We start from the raw sequence: 17,847 nt of genomic DNA, 5'->3' as shown, positions 1-17,847 counted from the left end.
GTAGCATCAAAACGCAGTGACCCCCCTATTTTTAAAACCATGATTAACAAGAACAGGAAAATCTGAGGAAATTTGTTATTTTGCTTGAAGATTTGTATTTTCCCTTCTACTTCTACTTCCCCTAAGCTCTCAAAGCTTCTGGAGCATCAGATTTTGTTTTCAAGGGATTTCTCCCTCACATGATTTGTAAGGAAGCTGAATACCAACAGTAGCATGGGGCTGCTTCTTTGCCAGTGAATACTTAATCTCACATTATATTACGTAAGATTATTACCCTGTGTGGATTTTTCTTAAAGTTTACATAAAAATACTACATTTTAGGTCAATTTTGAATACCGAAACTCAAAGTCACTGTTGAATACAGTGTCAATCAGATAATAGAAGTTACCTTACAAAATTAAGGCAGTAAGGTGATTGGAGGCAATTCTTGTTGAGTCAATCAAAATGCTGGCACCTCTTTTTCTTCCTCCTTCAATTTGAGTTAATCAGACTGATTTCCATTTGGGAAATCAGCTTGTTTTCTTAAAACAGTGTCCTCTAAAGTCATCAGCATGTTTTTAAGAAGGAAAAAAGACAAACAAATAAAAACCTTTTAAAAAACAAAGAAAAATACGTTTCTCACTGTAAATGAATACCTTAACATACAAGTGAATTGATTACATTTGACCTAATATATAGACATATACACACACACTTATAAACCTACAAAGTACTCCGCCTCCAGAGGATCTTTAGCTAAGGCTGTTCTGTGCTGTTGCACCTGATTTTAAGTTTTTCTGTTTACAAACCTCCATTTCACTTTTGAGAAACTAACTAAGAAAAGAATACCACCCCTCATGATGATTCAGAGGCATTTTTCATCAAAAAATACTAAATATATCAGGTCCTCTTGGATCAGAAATATATAGCAGCCCTCCTTTTCCAGGTAGCCCCTGTACATGTTGCTTTTGTTTGTTTGTTCTTTTACTGATCTTTTGGAATGGAATAAATGAGATTTGTTCTTTGGAGTGTGACCTAAAGAGAGGGTGGGGAGTCCTTACAACTCTCCAGCCTACAGGTAGGGGGGTAGCACCCACCCCAAGAAGCAGAAGCCAAAGAGTCTACAGCTCCTCAGATTGAAGATGAAAGATCACTGTATTCTGGGAAGTATGCAAGTCACTGAGATCCTGGGTGGGCTTCTGTTGTCGTTTGATGTGTTCAGGAACCCAGTTTGACATAGCCCACCTGAGCTCCGAGGAAAAGGCTGCACCAGCAGGTTTCTGCGGCATGGCGTGTGCGATAAACATCTGTCTGCTGCAGAGGATGCGCCTAAAATTAGTTTCAGAAAACAGCATTTAAATTAAGATCTCCCACCAATAATTCTTGTGGGAAGCGTATTGAATTTTAACAAAAGCAAGTGTGGGGCCAGGCTTACATTAATTGAGCCTTATCATTAAATCTGCTACTATTAACTCTATGCTAACAAAGGCTCTACTGCTTATTAACAGCTTTTTCTCATCTCAGCAACGTATTAGATGAAGAGAAAGATGCACAGCTTTTACTGTCAAAGTGCTAGAGGCTACATTTAGTTTTTGATAGTCACAGCAGTAGCGATATAATGTGGTGGCACGCTTCACTCGGTGTTATCTTTATGAACTGAAATATCCAGGCACTAAAACCACAGAGGAAAACATTGGTGGATCAGCTTCACTTTCAGTGCCCATTGAAGGATAACTCACTTCTGAGAAGTTTCCAGCACAAATTCACTGACAGCAAGAATTTCTCCTCCTAATTTTGGCACTCTTGGTTTAAACAGCATGTAAAGCAGAGTAGTGATGCAAGCTAGACTCCAGTGGGTTTTTTCAACACCCCCCCTCCAAAAAAATGGAGAGAACAGCCCGGGTCACATGCTGGTAATAACCTTGGCAGCACATTCCTCTGCTTCTACCACTGCCAATACTAATGAAACAAAACTAGGCACAAGAGGTTTCTTAGAAACATGGTGTTAATGCAGCCTGGCTGGAACGATCAGTAATGCTTGTACTAATTATCCCTGAGTAGATTAGACCGCAGAGTGCCAAGCCAGCCCAACAGCCTTTTCTGTGCATGCTCTGCTTGGTGACCACGCTTCTCAGTTCAGAGTGATAGGGAAAGGTTGACCCCAACACAAACAGGAACGAGTTTGGTAAGACAATCACCACTGAAGCACCTTGAAGACAAGACCGATTAAGAAAATAAGATCAAGCAATACATCAAAGCAATGTACATTAAAAGAAAAAAAAAAATCAAACAATACATAAGAAGTATGTATATAAGTAAGAGACAAACTGAAATACACCCATGAAAATCCCAATTTTGCTTTTGATTTGAAACGATGCAAATTACTCTATTGCATAGAGTAAATGAAGAATATGAAAAAGAGAACAAAAGGGATGATCTCTACACAACAGCAGTTCAGCTTTCTAGTGCCAGCCCTTTATACAGAATATTACAGTGGCTTTTATGGCCTCATATGCATGTGTAAATTAGGAGAGTTACACTTCATCTAGAGCAGAAAGATGAGTATGCACTTGTAGTTCTCAATAATACTACATTTGTACAGCCTCTGTTATTCCCTTGCCTAGGAGGTAGAAGACTGTGGTTCTATTTTGCTCTTCTAAAAGGGAAACAAAAGAATATTGTAGTATTATATTGCTCAGCGATTCATTTTAAATACAGAGTCATTACTTTGGGTTTCAAACAGTTTGCATGACAACCTAAAACTTGGAAAATTTACTTATTTTTTCTACCACCTAGAAAGAAGATACCTCACTAATTTCCCATTAAAAAAAAAATTGAATTGGAAAGAGCAAAAGGCTAGATATGCTGTGCAAGGTCGTATGAAAAACTGAGGTCCACATGTATCTCAATGCAATTTGCAGGTTATTATTTTTAAAGGAATAAAATTACACTAAAATTACTATTTTTGCTATTTTTCTTTCAAAATCAATAATCCTCATGAGATGATAGAGATGTAGCTATTCCAAGTTATATGTGCTTTTAAAACTGCCTTTTTTAAGGTGAATTAACTAGTGAAAAAAATCTTAATTTATGCTTCCATAAATATTAGTTTCTTTAAAGAAAAACATGCTTCAACATATGAAAGTTTATCGCAAGAGATACTATTTTCTCCTTAGAAACAGAAGTCAGTAACAACCTATTTTCTCCTGAATTAATCTCACCTTTACATTAGAGAGGAAAATGAGAAAAGTCTCACAGCTAAATCAACATAAACAGCAAGTGATGCATCCCCATTTGATAGTCTAAAATTAGGGGAAAATTACACCTCGAGACATACTTAATTTCATCCTTTCTAGACAAAGTGTAAAATCAGAATCATTTCATCTTCCTCCTTGCCTCCCAACCCCCCCCCCCCAAAAAAAAAAAAAAAAAGAAAAAAGAAAAAAAGCTATTTCCATACAGACTGTCATTAGTACCTGCAATACTTTCTTCTTCACCCAGGAACAAGAAGGGTTCATGCACTCACTGGGATGTGGAGACCTCAGGTTCAGCTCCTTTTCTCCCCAAGACAGTTGTACAAACTACTGTGAGCATGCATCTCACCACAGATTTCCCTTAATCTCTCTTACAGCACTGAAAGGAACAGCAAAACAATTCTCTGGCTTAATGACCCAAGCGCTCGCTTGGGATGCAGACAGTTGGGTTTTAATCCTTTTTCCAGTGGATGTTTTATTTTCTCAGAGTGGAACAACTTCAGCTGTAGAAAGAGACACTGAAAGTCCACATAATTAAGCTACTACGATCACCAGCATAAATCTTCATGGGAAGTTAAATACTGAACCGAAGATTGAATTACCTTGATTAAGGTGATTCATTTAAGGCAGATTTAATGCTTACTGACACAATGACAAAACAGAAAAAACACAGGACTTCCATATCCACTGCTGCTTTTTCCAGTGCCTTTTAAAAACGCTGTGTGGAGAGAAAAACAAAAAGCACAGAGATAAATACAAAGTATTTATTACCCCTAGCCAGTGTTTGTAGGTCCTTGCTGGCTTACCTCCAGAAGTTGTCTTAGAAAGACAAAATGAGAATGTAAAACACTTTACCAAGAACATGCATAAAATCACAGTCCCCTGAGAACAACTCGACTGATCAGCAGCACACATACCTTATACTTGCTAGGCTTAAGCAGCAAGCCCCACACTCTCTCGAGCTTTCTCTGCTACCTTTCTGGTTTATGCTCACTGCTGCTCTTTATTTTTTTTCCCCTCCTCAGATAAATCTTTTTTTTCCTCCATCAGCCACTAATCGATGATCCAGCCCCAGTATCTTTGTGGTCTGTTTTACCTGTCCTCAAAGGGTATTTTCCCCTGTTTTGGGCTTACTACGCTAATTGGCATTGCCTGAGCAGCAGCTGCTGTTGTTTCAGCTACCACAGAAGCTCTAAGACCAGTGTCCCTTTACTGAAGGGTATCTACTACGTTTGTTAATTTTTACCAGATCTTTTTTCATGGAAGCCATTAACACTCCTCTGTATTCCAACAGTATAATTTCCAATGTATATTTTAATAACAAAGTTCAATACTGCCTTTATAATTCACAAGGTCTTGTAGCTAGAGAAATAAAAATACAGCAAGTATTTATGTAAGACCACTTCGGACAGATTTCTTCTTATAAACTCGATATGCTGAATAAAAGGGGAAAAAAAGTCTGCTAAAGCTTTTTTTCCCTAAGCACTGCACAAACCAAATGCTACTTTGTTCACAGAGCGTTGCCTCTAAGACGCCCAAACTCATTTACCTTAATGAAAATCAGCTTCCTTCTCTAAAAACAAAATACAGTTTGGTAACAAGTTTGGTTCAAGTTTAGGCTTTTCAGTCAACGCAGTCACTGAAGACCAGAGTGCTCTGATACTGGCAATGCCAATTCCAAACCAACCCTGCTAAGTGAAGAATTTGGTCTGCCTCCCAGGGCAGAAAGCCCCATCCTGCTACCAGTTTAACCCACTCTGCCTCCTTCCCCTAAGTGAAAGGGTGATACAGGAGACTAAGAAAATGTGGAAGGAGGGGGAAAGAAAGTGCTACCAAATCAGAAGTCAGAAATGAGCTGGGTTTTATTTTTATTATTACTATTGAAAATCACTTTGAAAAACCTTGAAAATCTCTTGAAAAATCTCCTTGAAAATCTCTTCTAAAAACAAACAAAAAGTTCTGCTAATCCAGTCAGTTCCTAGGATACTAGTCCACCTCTTCCTGTATTCTTTCCTATAATCACTGAATGAAGGATTGCAATTTATGGTTTTATTAATCCTATAAGAACTGTGAGAACAGTTTATTAGCAATACAATTGCTATTTTTCTTAACTTTGTGAAGAATTTCAAAGTGCTTTAGAGACGTGTTAAGTAATCCTCACAGCCCTATCAATCACAGCTCGTATAGGAAGTTCTTCAACCATTTTGGAAGTGAAATATTCTAAATGTCATAGTAGATGACACAATATATCAAAATTAAGAATATATGGTATTTAAAAATTTAAATACACATATGTGAAATATAGATGACGTGAGTCAACACAATTCTTCTTGTTCTCACCTACTCAACTCTTCCATAGCAGTTTTTCTATTTTGATGCTCTTCAAAACCTTCCTTAAACGTCAGAACACCTCTTCAAACTTCTGTTCTCCAGCACTTTCTCCTCACCAGATCTCTAGTTCAATTCCAGTGAGCAAAGAGCCATTTGCTTGATCCAGTTTCCTCCTCCTTTGTTTTTCCTCAAACGTGCTGACCGTTGTATTCTCCATCTACTGCTGTGGTTTTCCTTTCATCATAATTCAATCACTATACTTGATCCTTCTGGTCTTAATCACCCATCAGCATTGAAATTTCTCCACTTACCAGTAATCTCCTCCCCAAAGCCTTCCCCCATTTTTTCAATGAGATGAGTGATTGCCTTCCTGCCTCACATTCCCTGTGTGCTTAGCTCTTCTGCTGCGCTCTCCAAGTGCAAGGTCACCCTCGTCATCTCCCAGCACTGGCTTGCACCCCACATCCATTTCCTCTGCTGCTACTTCCACGCTGGGTGAACATGTCTGGCATGGATGCTATGGTGAGGCTGACTTCTTACACTATGAACTACGTTTTTGTTTGTTTGTTTTTCCTTCCTCTGGCTCCACTGCCTCAATAATCCTGTTCAGAAGATGGGCACAGCTGAAGTTCAACATGCTTGGAAGAGCCAGAACTGAACCGAAGTAACGTGCAGGCTGGAGTGCTAGCCAATACCACAGATCTGCATTAATGCTTTTAAAAGTCTGGTCCATGGAACTGATCGTCTGAAAGATTTTCAAAGATAGCTTGTAAAACAACCACAAAGAAGGTTTCGATTTGCATATACACAAAGGCAATGAAACAAACTATTATTTTTCTTCACTCCATTCCACATTTGAAATATAACCTCATTTTATTGGGCTGTAAACCAGGAATGAAAGCACAGAAGAGAAGACTTCAGGGTTTTTTCCTCCTAACAAAATAAAAAGTGGTAATTCTTTCAACTTTTTCCTCTAATTGTAGATAACGTGGTAGTGTGCCTTATACTAAATATAAGTTCAAATCAGTATTTCCCAACACTTCAAAAACCAGTGTAGATGTCAACACTTATTTCTGGAAGACCTATATGTCTTCTGAAAGATTATCTATTCATCTACTTATTGACTATCCCTGCCCTGCTTAGACTGAAGATCTAAGAGGATTACAGAACCTGGTGGCATGGCTGAAGGCTTGTTAACTTAATAAGGCTATGGACTTAAAACTGTGTTAAATTAAACAGGTTTTGAAAATGGCTTAGCTCTGCCAGCGTGGATAAGGTTTAAGAGTCTCCTCTCAGATCTTTATCTTGCTCGTGAAAAAGATGACAACGTCAGTGCCCTGCTAGCTCACATATACAAACAAGGGAAGACCCATGACGAGTTCATTTTCTTGTAGCAAGCTCTGAGCTTCAGAATAAAAGCTTCATCTTTACTCCAAGGCATTACCAAAGCACACCGAATTCATTTTTGCTGGATTTGTTTAAAATAAGCTTCTCCAATAGCTATGACCTACGTACGCCAAGGCAGACGCATCTGATTCTCTCTCAATACTTCTCATCTCAACATTTAAATCAGTCAAAAGTGCCTCAGTTTTTCACTGATTTTTGATATAGATAAAATGTAGACTGTAAAGTAAAGAATTAAGAACATGCTCATGGAGAATAATTGAAGATACTTGTTTCAATTAATTCATTATCGATCCTCTCACACGTCTGTGCAAGTAAAACCACATTCCTTCTCTTTCATCCAGAGGCATGAAAGTTGGGTAGGAGTGGGTAATCTTAGTCTGTAACCAGAGATTTTCAAAAGCTTGTCTTGTAGAATTGCAGTTCACACAAGATAAAACAGTGCTTTAGTTCTTCAAAAAGCTTTTAATGTACACGTAGATTTTGAAAGTTCAGGTACTGAGAAAAGAAAACCAGGAGATGGAATATATACATCTTTCCTTTATAAAAATGAGAACAGAATTACCTCACCTTATTGAAATGCTCGTGATATGAACAAAACTCATTTTATTAACAAAGACACACTGCAGACTTAAAGCTGTTGGGTTTGAGTGCTTCATTTGTTATGAAATTCAACAGAACACTCACGGATGCCTACCTTTCATTTTTTAATGAAAATTTGAAGTTCTGTGCAACACTGGTGGCACTCGGCCACTTTTGAGATGAGGAGAATGATATCTGTATTAATTTTTAAGCATCATTCAAATATTTGCCTTTGATCAAAATGCATTTATGATTAATAGCATACTTCTCAGCTAGAAATTGTAAAATGATACTTTCTACATTTACTAAAAGCAAAAATGGACGGCCTATATTCAGCTCTGAAGAATCATGCCAATGTGAAAGATGAAAAACAGTTCAACCCCATCAACCCCATATCAGAACTTTTATTTCAAAAGCAAAAAAAAGAACACTACACCCACAAATTCACACCATATTTTTAATTATATGTGGAAGGCATAATATACATGTATCAGCCCTGTTTCAAACAAAATCGTTGTGCAAAAGAAACAGCAGCAAAGAGAATCGTGCACCCATTTTGAGAAGAGACACTCTCATGGGTTCCGTTACTTACACTTGGAGAGTTTAAGTGCTTACAATGTAGATGGAAAGAAAATTAATCAAGGGCTGAATGAGGTAGACATGAAGACCCAGACAAGAAATTCCATTACTTAAAATTCTAAAGGGTTCATACTATGCTACAGAAGCCTGACTTTGGATCATAAAATCACATGCTTGAGTGTCACAAGAAATGTCAAATGAGTGCCAGTCATGAGCTTCTAAGGGTACACGGGTAAATGATTTCCACAGTGGATTGCTCATTCGTGCCAAAGCTCATTTTCAGATATCTAGCAGGCTCAGATTCCTACACACTTTGGCAATGGTGTCTGTTTTTTCCCCCCATCAACTGTAGAGCTCAAACAAGTACATGTACCATGCAGACTGACTTGTGTTTCACAGGCAGAAAGTACACCTCGTGTTCATTACTAAAACCAGGAAGCCTGAGAGATGTGCTATGGACCTGTACAAACAGAAAGGAGTACAATGTCCTTAGCTCTTGCCCAGTCTTAATCCTCTCCCAGGGATATCTAATTTTTCATGGCTTAACTCACAGAAGAGATACAGCAGAAAATAAGTTAGTTTGTAAGCAAGTACCCCTAAGAAAATTGAAGCTGATTATGTGGATGCTCTAGAAGAGCATCTTCCTGAGTCCTGACAACTTCCTCTCATTTAAGAGGTTTCAGAAGTGGAAGAAAAGGCTTAATTTGCCTTTGCACTGACCAAAACCAGGTAGAGGCTTCAAGTCCAAGCTGTGTACAGCCCTGGCAATACTGATGGGATGAGGACCAAGGAAAGCAGTCGTTCAGGCACTCTCAGTGCAGCAAGGCTCTGACTTGGACCAGCCCCACTGTCCAACGATCGAACAGCTGACTGCTGCCATCTCCCCCTCCGTACCAGGATGCTGTTTGCACAGACAGCGCTGTGCCCAAGACTTCTGTCAAGACATAATCTTCTCCTGCCAGCATTGCTGGGCCAGAATTTGACAGATCAATAACCAAAAGAGAGCAAAAGAACTTCTAAAATAATATTGCTATTGCCTCCTTACCTTAAGGCTTCAGTTCTGGACCGCAGACATTGAGGTATAACTGAAGTCCACCAATTACACAGAACAGCAGCACAGCGCTCGTAAAGCAGGCACATCATCGCTAAGAAGCTATCTTTGAAGCTCCTCTGTCAGACAGGTTTTCTTTTCCCCTCTCAAATCTATAGGAAGGTGGAAATCTATAAATAACACGCTACATCGCCATTCTTCAGTATTCTGAACACATTCCAGAGCCAAGGCATCTATTAGTTTGTCAAGACACGTCAGACAGGGTGAAGTGATCTTCATGAGCTTGGAAGGTGAGGAATGAAGCAAGTGCAGAGCAGAGTACTTTCCCCGAATGAGCAATGCTCCCACTTCAGGGCTGCTTACTTCCTGAAATTAACCCAGCTCACCTCAAAGCAGGCATTCTTCGTCCAAAAAGCTGCTCTTAAAAAGATCCCATTTGGTGATATGGAGAGAAAAGCAAAGAAATTAACATAATATAACCAACCTAAGAATTCACTGCTTGTTTTCTGAGATTAAGCTTTCCTGTCTAAGAAAGAGGCACCCGATTGGAACTGAGGCACAGCAGATGCATGCTTTCCTTTGTGCACACAGGAAAAAGATGCATGGATGGACAGAGCTGACCAGGTGATATTTCAGCTTGAATTACTGAGACACGTTCTTATCCACACTACAGTGTGTATATAGTCAGTGATTTAAAGGAGGAGGAGGAAGAAGAAAAAAGTGCTTACAACCGAAGGAAGCTAACCAGTTCAGCAGTACTAACCTGTGCCTTATGCTATTCGTTCATTTAGCAGATAGTCATAAATACCATGAGTCCCTGCAGTCCAGATACTTGAACAGGGCATTTTCTTTCTTATTACTTAGTTTATTGTCCTTATGCTTGACACAGTCAAGGACAAGTTAGGCATGAGAAGGAAGCAAGATACATCTTCTTCTTGGAAGTAGTACACTATATAAGATCAGAGGAGATGACATTCGAATAAAGTCAGCGATGGAGCCAAAGGAAAGACTGATGAAGGTGCTAAGCAGATGCTAAGGAGGAGGCACTGCAAGGGGAATTCTGCTGAAAGACAAACACAACACTGAGAGTTCCCAGCCTTATTCTTACAGCTGTGGTTTCAGGCCTGCTGCTCTCTGCAGTTCCTATGTGCACGTGAAACACAGGTAAGAAGAAGAAATACCACCTGAAAGCCATTTTACTCAGGTAAATGAGGGGAAAAGAAGGATTTCCAGCTGAGCCCCATTACAATCACCCTCTGCAGCTCCTCCTACCTTACACTGCACCTGTTAAGCCACTGAACAAGTGGCTTTCCAACCACAAAAAACTGGGCACAATGCAGAGAGAAACACAGCATTAGCACGGCTGTCACTTTTTTAACCAGACCCCAGACCACCTATGTAAAGCAACTGGATTAGCATTTGATTCCTATGGTACTAGGAAAAAAAAATTATTCTCCACAAAAAAGACTGGTGCCCTTTATGAGCCCATTAAAAATCCAGGCTTTGAACCTGCTTTTTGTGCAGAAGTTTAAGTTCTTTGAATGATCAAAGCGATAACCTGTAACCCACTGGCAAACTGCAGTGGAGAAGGACACCGTTTTATTTCTATAAGCTGTTTTAAACGAATCTACAGAGATGGATGAACACTGATCTTAAACCAGGAAATGAAGGGAAATGGAGGGAGTCCCCTCTTCCTCCTGAAAACAAAGCCATTACGCAACGCTGTCTTCCATTAATATGAAAAAAATAAAAGGGCATCAAAAAACAAGTTAAAAGGATTAAGTACCACCCTTAAAAACTAGAAAACAAATTGACAGTTCTTAAGTCAACCTACTTCAACACCTTTTTTTTTTTTTTTTTTTTTTTTTTTTTAAGTAAGGGGATTACACTAGTTTCTCCCTATTTCACCAAGCAGATCACTGTTAGCTTGCAGTGAAAGATTGCTACCAAGGTTCAAGGTGCAGAATTAAGCATTTCAGTACTGCCAGCATCACTCAGATCAAAACACACTCAAATCCACACACAGGTTTTCCAGTCGGACACAAAGAAGCACGGAAAGGCAGCTTCCAGCTATTTGTAAGTGTCTGGCTTTTCTTCACTGAGGCATTTACGTGCCTGCCTATCTAACATCCAACGACAAAATGAAATCTTTTTAACAACTCAGCACTAGGCACCGGCCCATCACTGCTGCAGGAAATGGATTATGAACAGCTCTTTAGTGATCTGGAAGTCAACTATTTAAAGAGTGAACAGTGGTTATCTACTGACCTCAGCCGAGACTGTGGACCCATTGTAAAACACACTATACATACATCCAAAATCAAAAGTCAATCCATGCCCTGAAGAGTATACAGTTTAACCAGCACGTCAGACAAAGGAGGTACTATCAGTCATATCTGCAGATGGGAAGCAGGCACAAAGAGCTCTGCATGACTCTGTGCAAGGTTATAATAGAGGTCTGTGGCAGAGCCAGGAACCAAGCCCGGAAGCCCTGAATCCTACACCCATGTCTTTAGATGCAGAGACAATTCCTCCCATTGCTTAGCCTCCTCTTTACTTAATTAGCTCGCTGCCAGAGGAAACACATTAGCCATGAGAGGCAGTCTGTTTTCCTTTTATATTTATCATCACCATTAAATTTTATCTAGCTGAACATAGGATACAGGAGTGTTACAGAGGGGTGATTAAAATTGTACAAACAATTGTAGATGTAGAACCAGAATTTGTTATTTCAGAAAGTGCGAGAGGAACCAAAAGAGCATATACATCATTTAGAAATAATTCAAAACATTTTCTGATGATCGCTCCCAAATACAAACAGGTGCCTACCTCCACAATCAACATATGAAAGCTCTTAATTTGAGAAGCTGCACCTTGCTGTTCCTTACCTTTATAAGAAAGAATACATGCAGGAATGCATAATTTGAACTAAACAGACAACAATAAAATTGACTTTTTTTTTTTTAAAGAAAAAAAAAAAAAGGAAGAAGCAAGTTGTGCAAATACAGTCCTCAATATCAGGTATCATCAGGTAATGACTTTCTAACCTACAAGCACAAATACCCATCATGACACTAATGGCCCTTAGCAGCACGTTTCCACAGTTTTTTGGGAAGCAGCATACTTTATAATCTGACCTATCATCACAACGTGAGCTTCTCCTACGAGTACCTGACCAGCAGATGTTTACCAACATCCCATTTCTAGGCACCTGCTCTCGTTCAGAGCCCAGTTAAACACTTGTTTGAATCGACACCTTGGGTGCTGAGTTCCAATACCGCCGCTGGGAAAAGAGGACCTGGATCCATCTTTTTTCCTTCTTGGCATTAAAGCTGCTCCAGCAGCTCCCAAGAAACTGGACCGCAAATGACCACTGTGGCTGCAGCAGTACAAAAACAGGACTTCCCAATTTTGCTGCTACTTTCCTGGGTTGCACCAACCAGCCTGAGAATGGAAGTGTATTGTTACAATGCAATACAACACAGCTCGGCATTAGTAGAAACCCAGGGAACAAGCTTCTGTTTGTGGGTTTTCCTTTTCTCCTCAGTTTAAAAGAATTTATTGCAAACATCTGAGACATTGGTGGTTTTGAAGAGAAGATGTTTTAGGAATGCACAGAGCTAGAATTTATTAAAGCAGTGAGAAAGCTCCCACAAACATCAAAATGAGTGTCTTCTACTAGACTGTAATGTCCCTCTGCCTACTTGTTCATTTCAAGGAGACTTGCAAGTGACAAAGTCTTGGTTTTCCAGATTAGAAACAAAAAAAAAAAGCTTTAAGACTTTTCCATTGTCTGCACTGCAAGATTTCTCTGTAAGATTTCTCACTGCCATATAGTACAATACACTCAAATTACACCATCAACAATCATTCAGCATAAGCATCAACTCTAGTAGGCTTGGGCAATTTTTGAGCTATTCACACTCTTCCTGTTGGAAAGGACAAAATCTTTGAATCCTTTACTTATCTCTTCCAGCCTACGCTTGGTCCAGAAAACAGCTGAAAACATTATGGAAAACAAAAGAAAGATAAAACATTCTGAACAGCAATAAGATTTCAGACTATCTGCACAACCCCAGTCTGGATTCTGCTGAGAAGGCAGCCTTAACTTGTGAAACTACTCGGGCCATAAGGAAACTAGCAGAATCTGCATGTCTTCGGCACATACAAATTCAAGAGGGGGGAAGAAAAAATTAAATATGTATCAATTGGAACATTCTTCAACATTTCCTAATTTATGCACACCGCTAAGCTTATGACTCCTGCAATAACCATACCCTTGTGAAACTGCCAGAAGGAACTTAAGATAATACCCACTTGACATACTTTGTGGAACTGACAAGATACGTAAGAATAGGGATTGGAAAGCGAGCACCCTCAAGTTTTCATGCATTCTCTTTAAGGAAACGAGGCTCACATCATCACACAGCCCCTTCCTTAACAGAGCCCAGGAACTTGCTCCTGATGACCAGACCCTAGCAGATTTAACAGCACGCTGCAGTTCTGACAGCTCTTCCAAACTGTCAACCTAGCTGGAGGTTTTCACCCCCAAAAAATAAGTAAATAAACCAAATAGGTAGTGAATTAGCATCTACACCAAAGGGAAAGCTGCAGCATGAGCTCAGCCATTATTTGTTCTCCCAGGCAAGCTGGCTGCTCAGGACAGAGGAGCTGGGCAGGCAGCAAACAGTTTCCACCAGGTAGAGCACTATGCTGCCTTTGTCCAACTGGTAGCCAGGGAAAGGTACAGAGGGTTTTCTGCATCAAAACAGATCAGAACAGAAAGAGGTTAAGAACTTGCAGTGAGCAATTGCAGTTGTAGTGGTGAGAGACTATACAGGTTATAGAAAGAAACAGGATTACTGCAGTGGGTGAGATAAAAGGTGCAGGACACGTTAACCCTGCCAGCCCCCAGCTTCATTACTTTTAAGACACAAGGAACCATTTGTTTGTTTATTGCCACATGTCACCACATACACAGAGAGAACACAGTATAGGTAGTACCCTGAAATAACACGGCTGGCAGTCTCCTAGTCATTGATACAGTTCAGGAAATCACGCTGCAGTACATGCTGAATTAACCTTTTCTGAAAATTACGGCATCCTCTGAAAGGGCATTTATGAGTTTAGTATAACTTCAGGGTATAAGCAGAATGTTTATGACTTGACAGCCTTCATCCACATTCACTTCATTTAATGTAACAGCAACTTTCATTTATTCCCCTTCATTGTTTCCCTTCAACAAAATTAGTTTAGGAAATCTGACTCTGCCACTCATCTAGAAACAGATTTTCCTTCCCAGCTCCCAGAGAGAAACTGTATTTGAAACCATCTTTAAGGTGTAGTTAAAGAAACAAACAGGGCATTCACTTCAACGTTGCCCATTCAATTAGCATTTTGTTTTCTGAGCATGTTTTTATAAACCCTTTTCACATAGAAGAGGGAAAAATTGTTCTTATCTCTCCATTCTTATCCCTGAGAGTAGGCTCATGTTCTTCAAAATACTGCCTTCCTAGTAAAAAAAGACTCTAGACTAAGCGGACAAAAGATGAGAAGATCATCTTTCCCTGTCTCCCAAAGGAAAGAAGACAGGAGAATGCCTGTGTTACCCTACGCAACTTTGAAACCCCAGAAACAAAGATGCATTCAGACTTACTGTAAAATGCTGACATTTACCCCCAATATAGACCAAGTATCAGTTAATTGCATGAGGAATCCACATGGTCACAATTTAATGGCACGTGGTGTAACAGAGCTAATGAATGGAGGCAACATTCCATATGTTATCACTTTCCACTCTGTACAACATCTGGAAATGCAAATGTTTCACAACAGGATACTGTGGAACATTTAAAAAAAAAAAAAAAAAAAAAGAGATAATATTTCATATTCCATTTCACATTTTTTCTAATAAGACTTTGAGAAACTCCAAAGTGCACTCATTCATATATGCGGTACATTGGTACACCAGCAGCCTTTCTGGAGGAGAAGCAGTCTTTGAAAATTGACAGTTATTTACAAAGGTCTACACGATAATAAACAAGCAAGTTACATGAACATTTTGCGTTGCTTCAAATTTAAGAGCTTTTGCAAATGCAAGATACCACAGCAAACTCCTTAGGGTTCTGGAAAAGACAGAACAATTTCTGATAGCGAAGCTTCCTTACAGCATTTTTTTATGGTTTATCTTCTGGAAGAAAAGATACATTATCTCCCCCCCCCTTACCAATCAGTATACATACACAGAACAAAACTCATTAACAGGATGTAGAATGATAGCTATTTTTTTTTTTTTATTCTAGAGAAAAGAACCTAATGAGATTACCAATCAGAGAAAACAATGAAAACTTAAGACGCATATCTAAGATGTTTGAGAGAGATTCTAAACATATAAATACTTCTCAAGATGAATAAGCATAAGGTTTCCTTCATTTGATTTAGTTTACTTACCATTCAGGTATACCTTAAAATAAAGACTAGTCTTGCCAAATGCACATTTAAACCCTCTCCTTGTTCTTACAATTTCCTCCTTGTGAGGTTTAGAGAAACATCCTAAATCATTTCATAATTTTGTTTAATTTTAATTCAAAATAGGCAGGAATCCTAAAGTGGGCAGCAAGATCTTTTAGAGAAGCCAATGTACCTTGTCATTAGACAAAACAAAGAATGGTCAGCTGTCTCATAAATTGGTATTTCCTGATGAGAGGTCTGGAATAGATAATCATAAATGATTATAAAGCACAGTGGAGTCTACAGGTTGCATGGATCCCAGGAAGGAACATGAGCACAGACATAAGAATGTTTTCCTATCACAGCATGTGGATTTTCTAATCACTTCAAAAGAATCATTTTTTTTTTTTTTCTTCAAAGTAAAGGGCGAGGACTGAAAGTATAAATAAACTTTCATTGACTTCAACAAGAACAGTACTTCCTTGCTCGTGTTTAACATTCACTATATCTAGAGGAAGTTTACTGATAATTAGAATCATTACAGAAAGCGCAAGAACCAAAATAGAATATCTAATAAGAAAGTATTATCCCTAGCTTATTGGTATTTACATAGCAGTAAACCAATACTGATAAGAATACTAATGCATGTCAGCAAGACATCCACAAGTCTCCAGAGTAACTCGTTTTGCTGTACTTACTGCCTGCCCTTAGCCTGAAGCAAGGGACATCAACTGTTTTGAGCCAGCAAGGGAAGAGATGGCAACAGGACTCAGTACTCACCCGAACAGGAGGGCTCCGCGCTTGCACCCTTTGCTGCTGTCCAACTTGAGAGCTTGGCAGCTCCTTCGAGCCACAATTAGTGACAGTGGTAATCGGGACCCTTAACGCGTTTGTGCCACCCGTCCCACCGCCGGTGCCAGGTTTCCGAGGCCTCTGCTTGATGCCATCCAGTAGTCTGACAAGCAAAATATTACTGGGGAGCTCATCGACGCTGCAGTCCACCAAAGTCCTGCACTCAGGGCACCGGAGCTCGTTGCGAGAGCTGACGATGCCCAGCAGACAGCGCTTGCAGAAGGTGTGCTGGCAGGGCAGGACTTTGGCAGAAGCATCAAGGCGCTCGAGGCACACAGGGCACTCCAGCAGATCCAGCAGAGCCGATTCATCCATTTTCTTCGTATCACTCAGCCGAAAAAAACAATCTTCGCAGAATTCGGGTGTTTTGAGCGCTCCAAGGCTATCATGTTACATCCATTCCTCTCCTGGCCGTGCTCTGAAATGTTTTGAGGGAAAAAGGCATTAGGAAGCTGAGAAAAGAGTCACTGGGACTATTTCATCTGGAGATAGTCCTACAAGGCGCAAAATAAAGCGCGTCTACGTTAACTCAGCATTCAGCTTTCAACAGATGGGAAAAAGAAAAATCACGACAGCACTAAGTAATCGCCGTGATGTACGCTCACGTATCCGTTCACTTAAAGTATGGCCATAAATAAGGAGGGCTGGGGGTTTCAACCCCAAGTTCCCGAGCACTCCCACCCCCCGCAGCCGTGCCCTCAGCCCGCTCCCGCGCCGCTCCACAGGGCTGGCTCCCCGCGGCTCTCACCGCTCACATCTGCGCCCCCGGGGCGTTTAACTGCCACAACCTTTTTTTTTTTTTTTTTTTTTTAATTATTATTTTTTTTTTTTTTGCCACGAGGAAAAGGCGGAGGTCCTTAAACCACAGCTCGGGCCGAATAAAAAGAATGTATTTTTTAAAAAAAATTAGAAATTTGGATTCTTCCTCTCTTCCCCCCCCCCCCCGACCCCAGCAGCGGGGACGGCAGCCGCCCGCGTCTGTCACGGCCCCGTGGCGGGGGGCGACCCGCCGCCCCCCCGAGCCCCCGCCTCACCGTGGGGCGCCGCAGCCGGCCCCAGGGGCCCCGCTTTGTTCCCGGGAGCCGCCGCCGGTGCCTCTCCCGCCGCGGCAGCGCCGAGGCTGCCGTCCCCTCCCTCCTTCGCCTTCCCTTCCCTCCTCTCCTCTCCCTTCCCCGCCCCGCCGCGCAGGGCTGACGCGGGGGGCGGCACCGCCCCGCCGAGGCCGAGGGGAGGGCGGCGGGGAAGGGCGGCCCCCGGCCCGGCCCGGCCCGGCCCGGCACGGCTCAGCCCGGCCCGGCTCGGTGAGCGCCGCCTCCCCCCAGCCCCGCCGCCTCCCCGCCCGGGTGGGGCCGCGCCGTGATGGCC

General features: G+C 40.9%; 1 protein-coding gene across 1 annotated transcript in view; it reads right to left on the bottom strand.

Annotated features, from left to right (window-relative positions):
* The window catches only part of SH3RF1 (SH3 domain containing ring finger 1), an 85,233-nt gene extending 67,622 nt beyond the window's left edge, over positions 1-17,611 (bottom strand). Inside the window, exons 1-2 of the mRNA XM_032187079.1 lie at positions 17,517-17,611; positions 16,411-16,900 (exon numbers count right to left, since the gene is read on the bottom strand). Coding sequence (XP_032042970.1) covers positions 16,411-16,797 — 387 coding nt within the window. The 5' untranslated portion in view covers positions 16,798-16,900; positions 17,517-17,611. The remainder of the gene's footprint in view (positions 1-16,410; positions 16,901-17,516) is intronic.
* Between the last annotated feature and the right edge of the window lie 236 nt (positions 17,612-17,847).

Source organism: Aythya fuligula, chromosome 4, assembly GCF_009819795.1.
Source record: "Aythya fuligula isolate bAytFul2 chromosome 4, bAytFul2.pri, whole genome shotgun sequence".
NCBI lineage: Eukaryota > Metazoa > Chordata > Aves > Anseriformes > Anatidae > Aythya > Aythya fuligula.
This window is presented reverse-complemented; position numbering and strand designations above follow the sequence as displayed.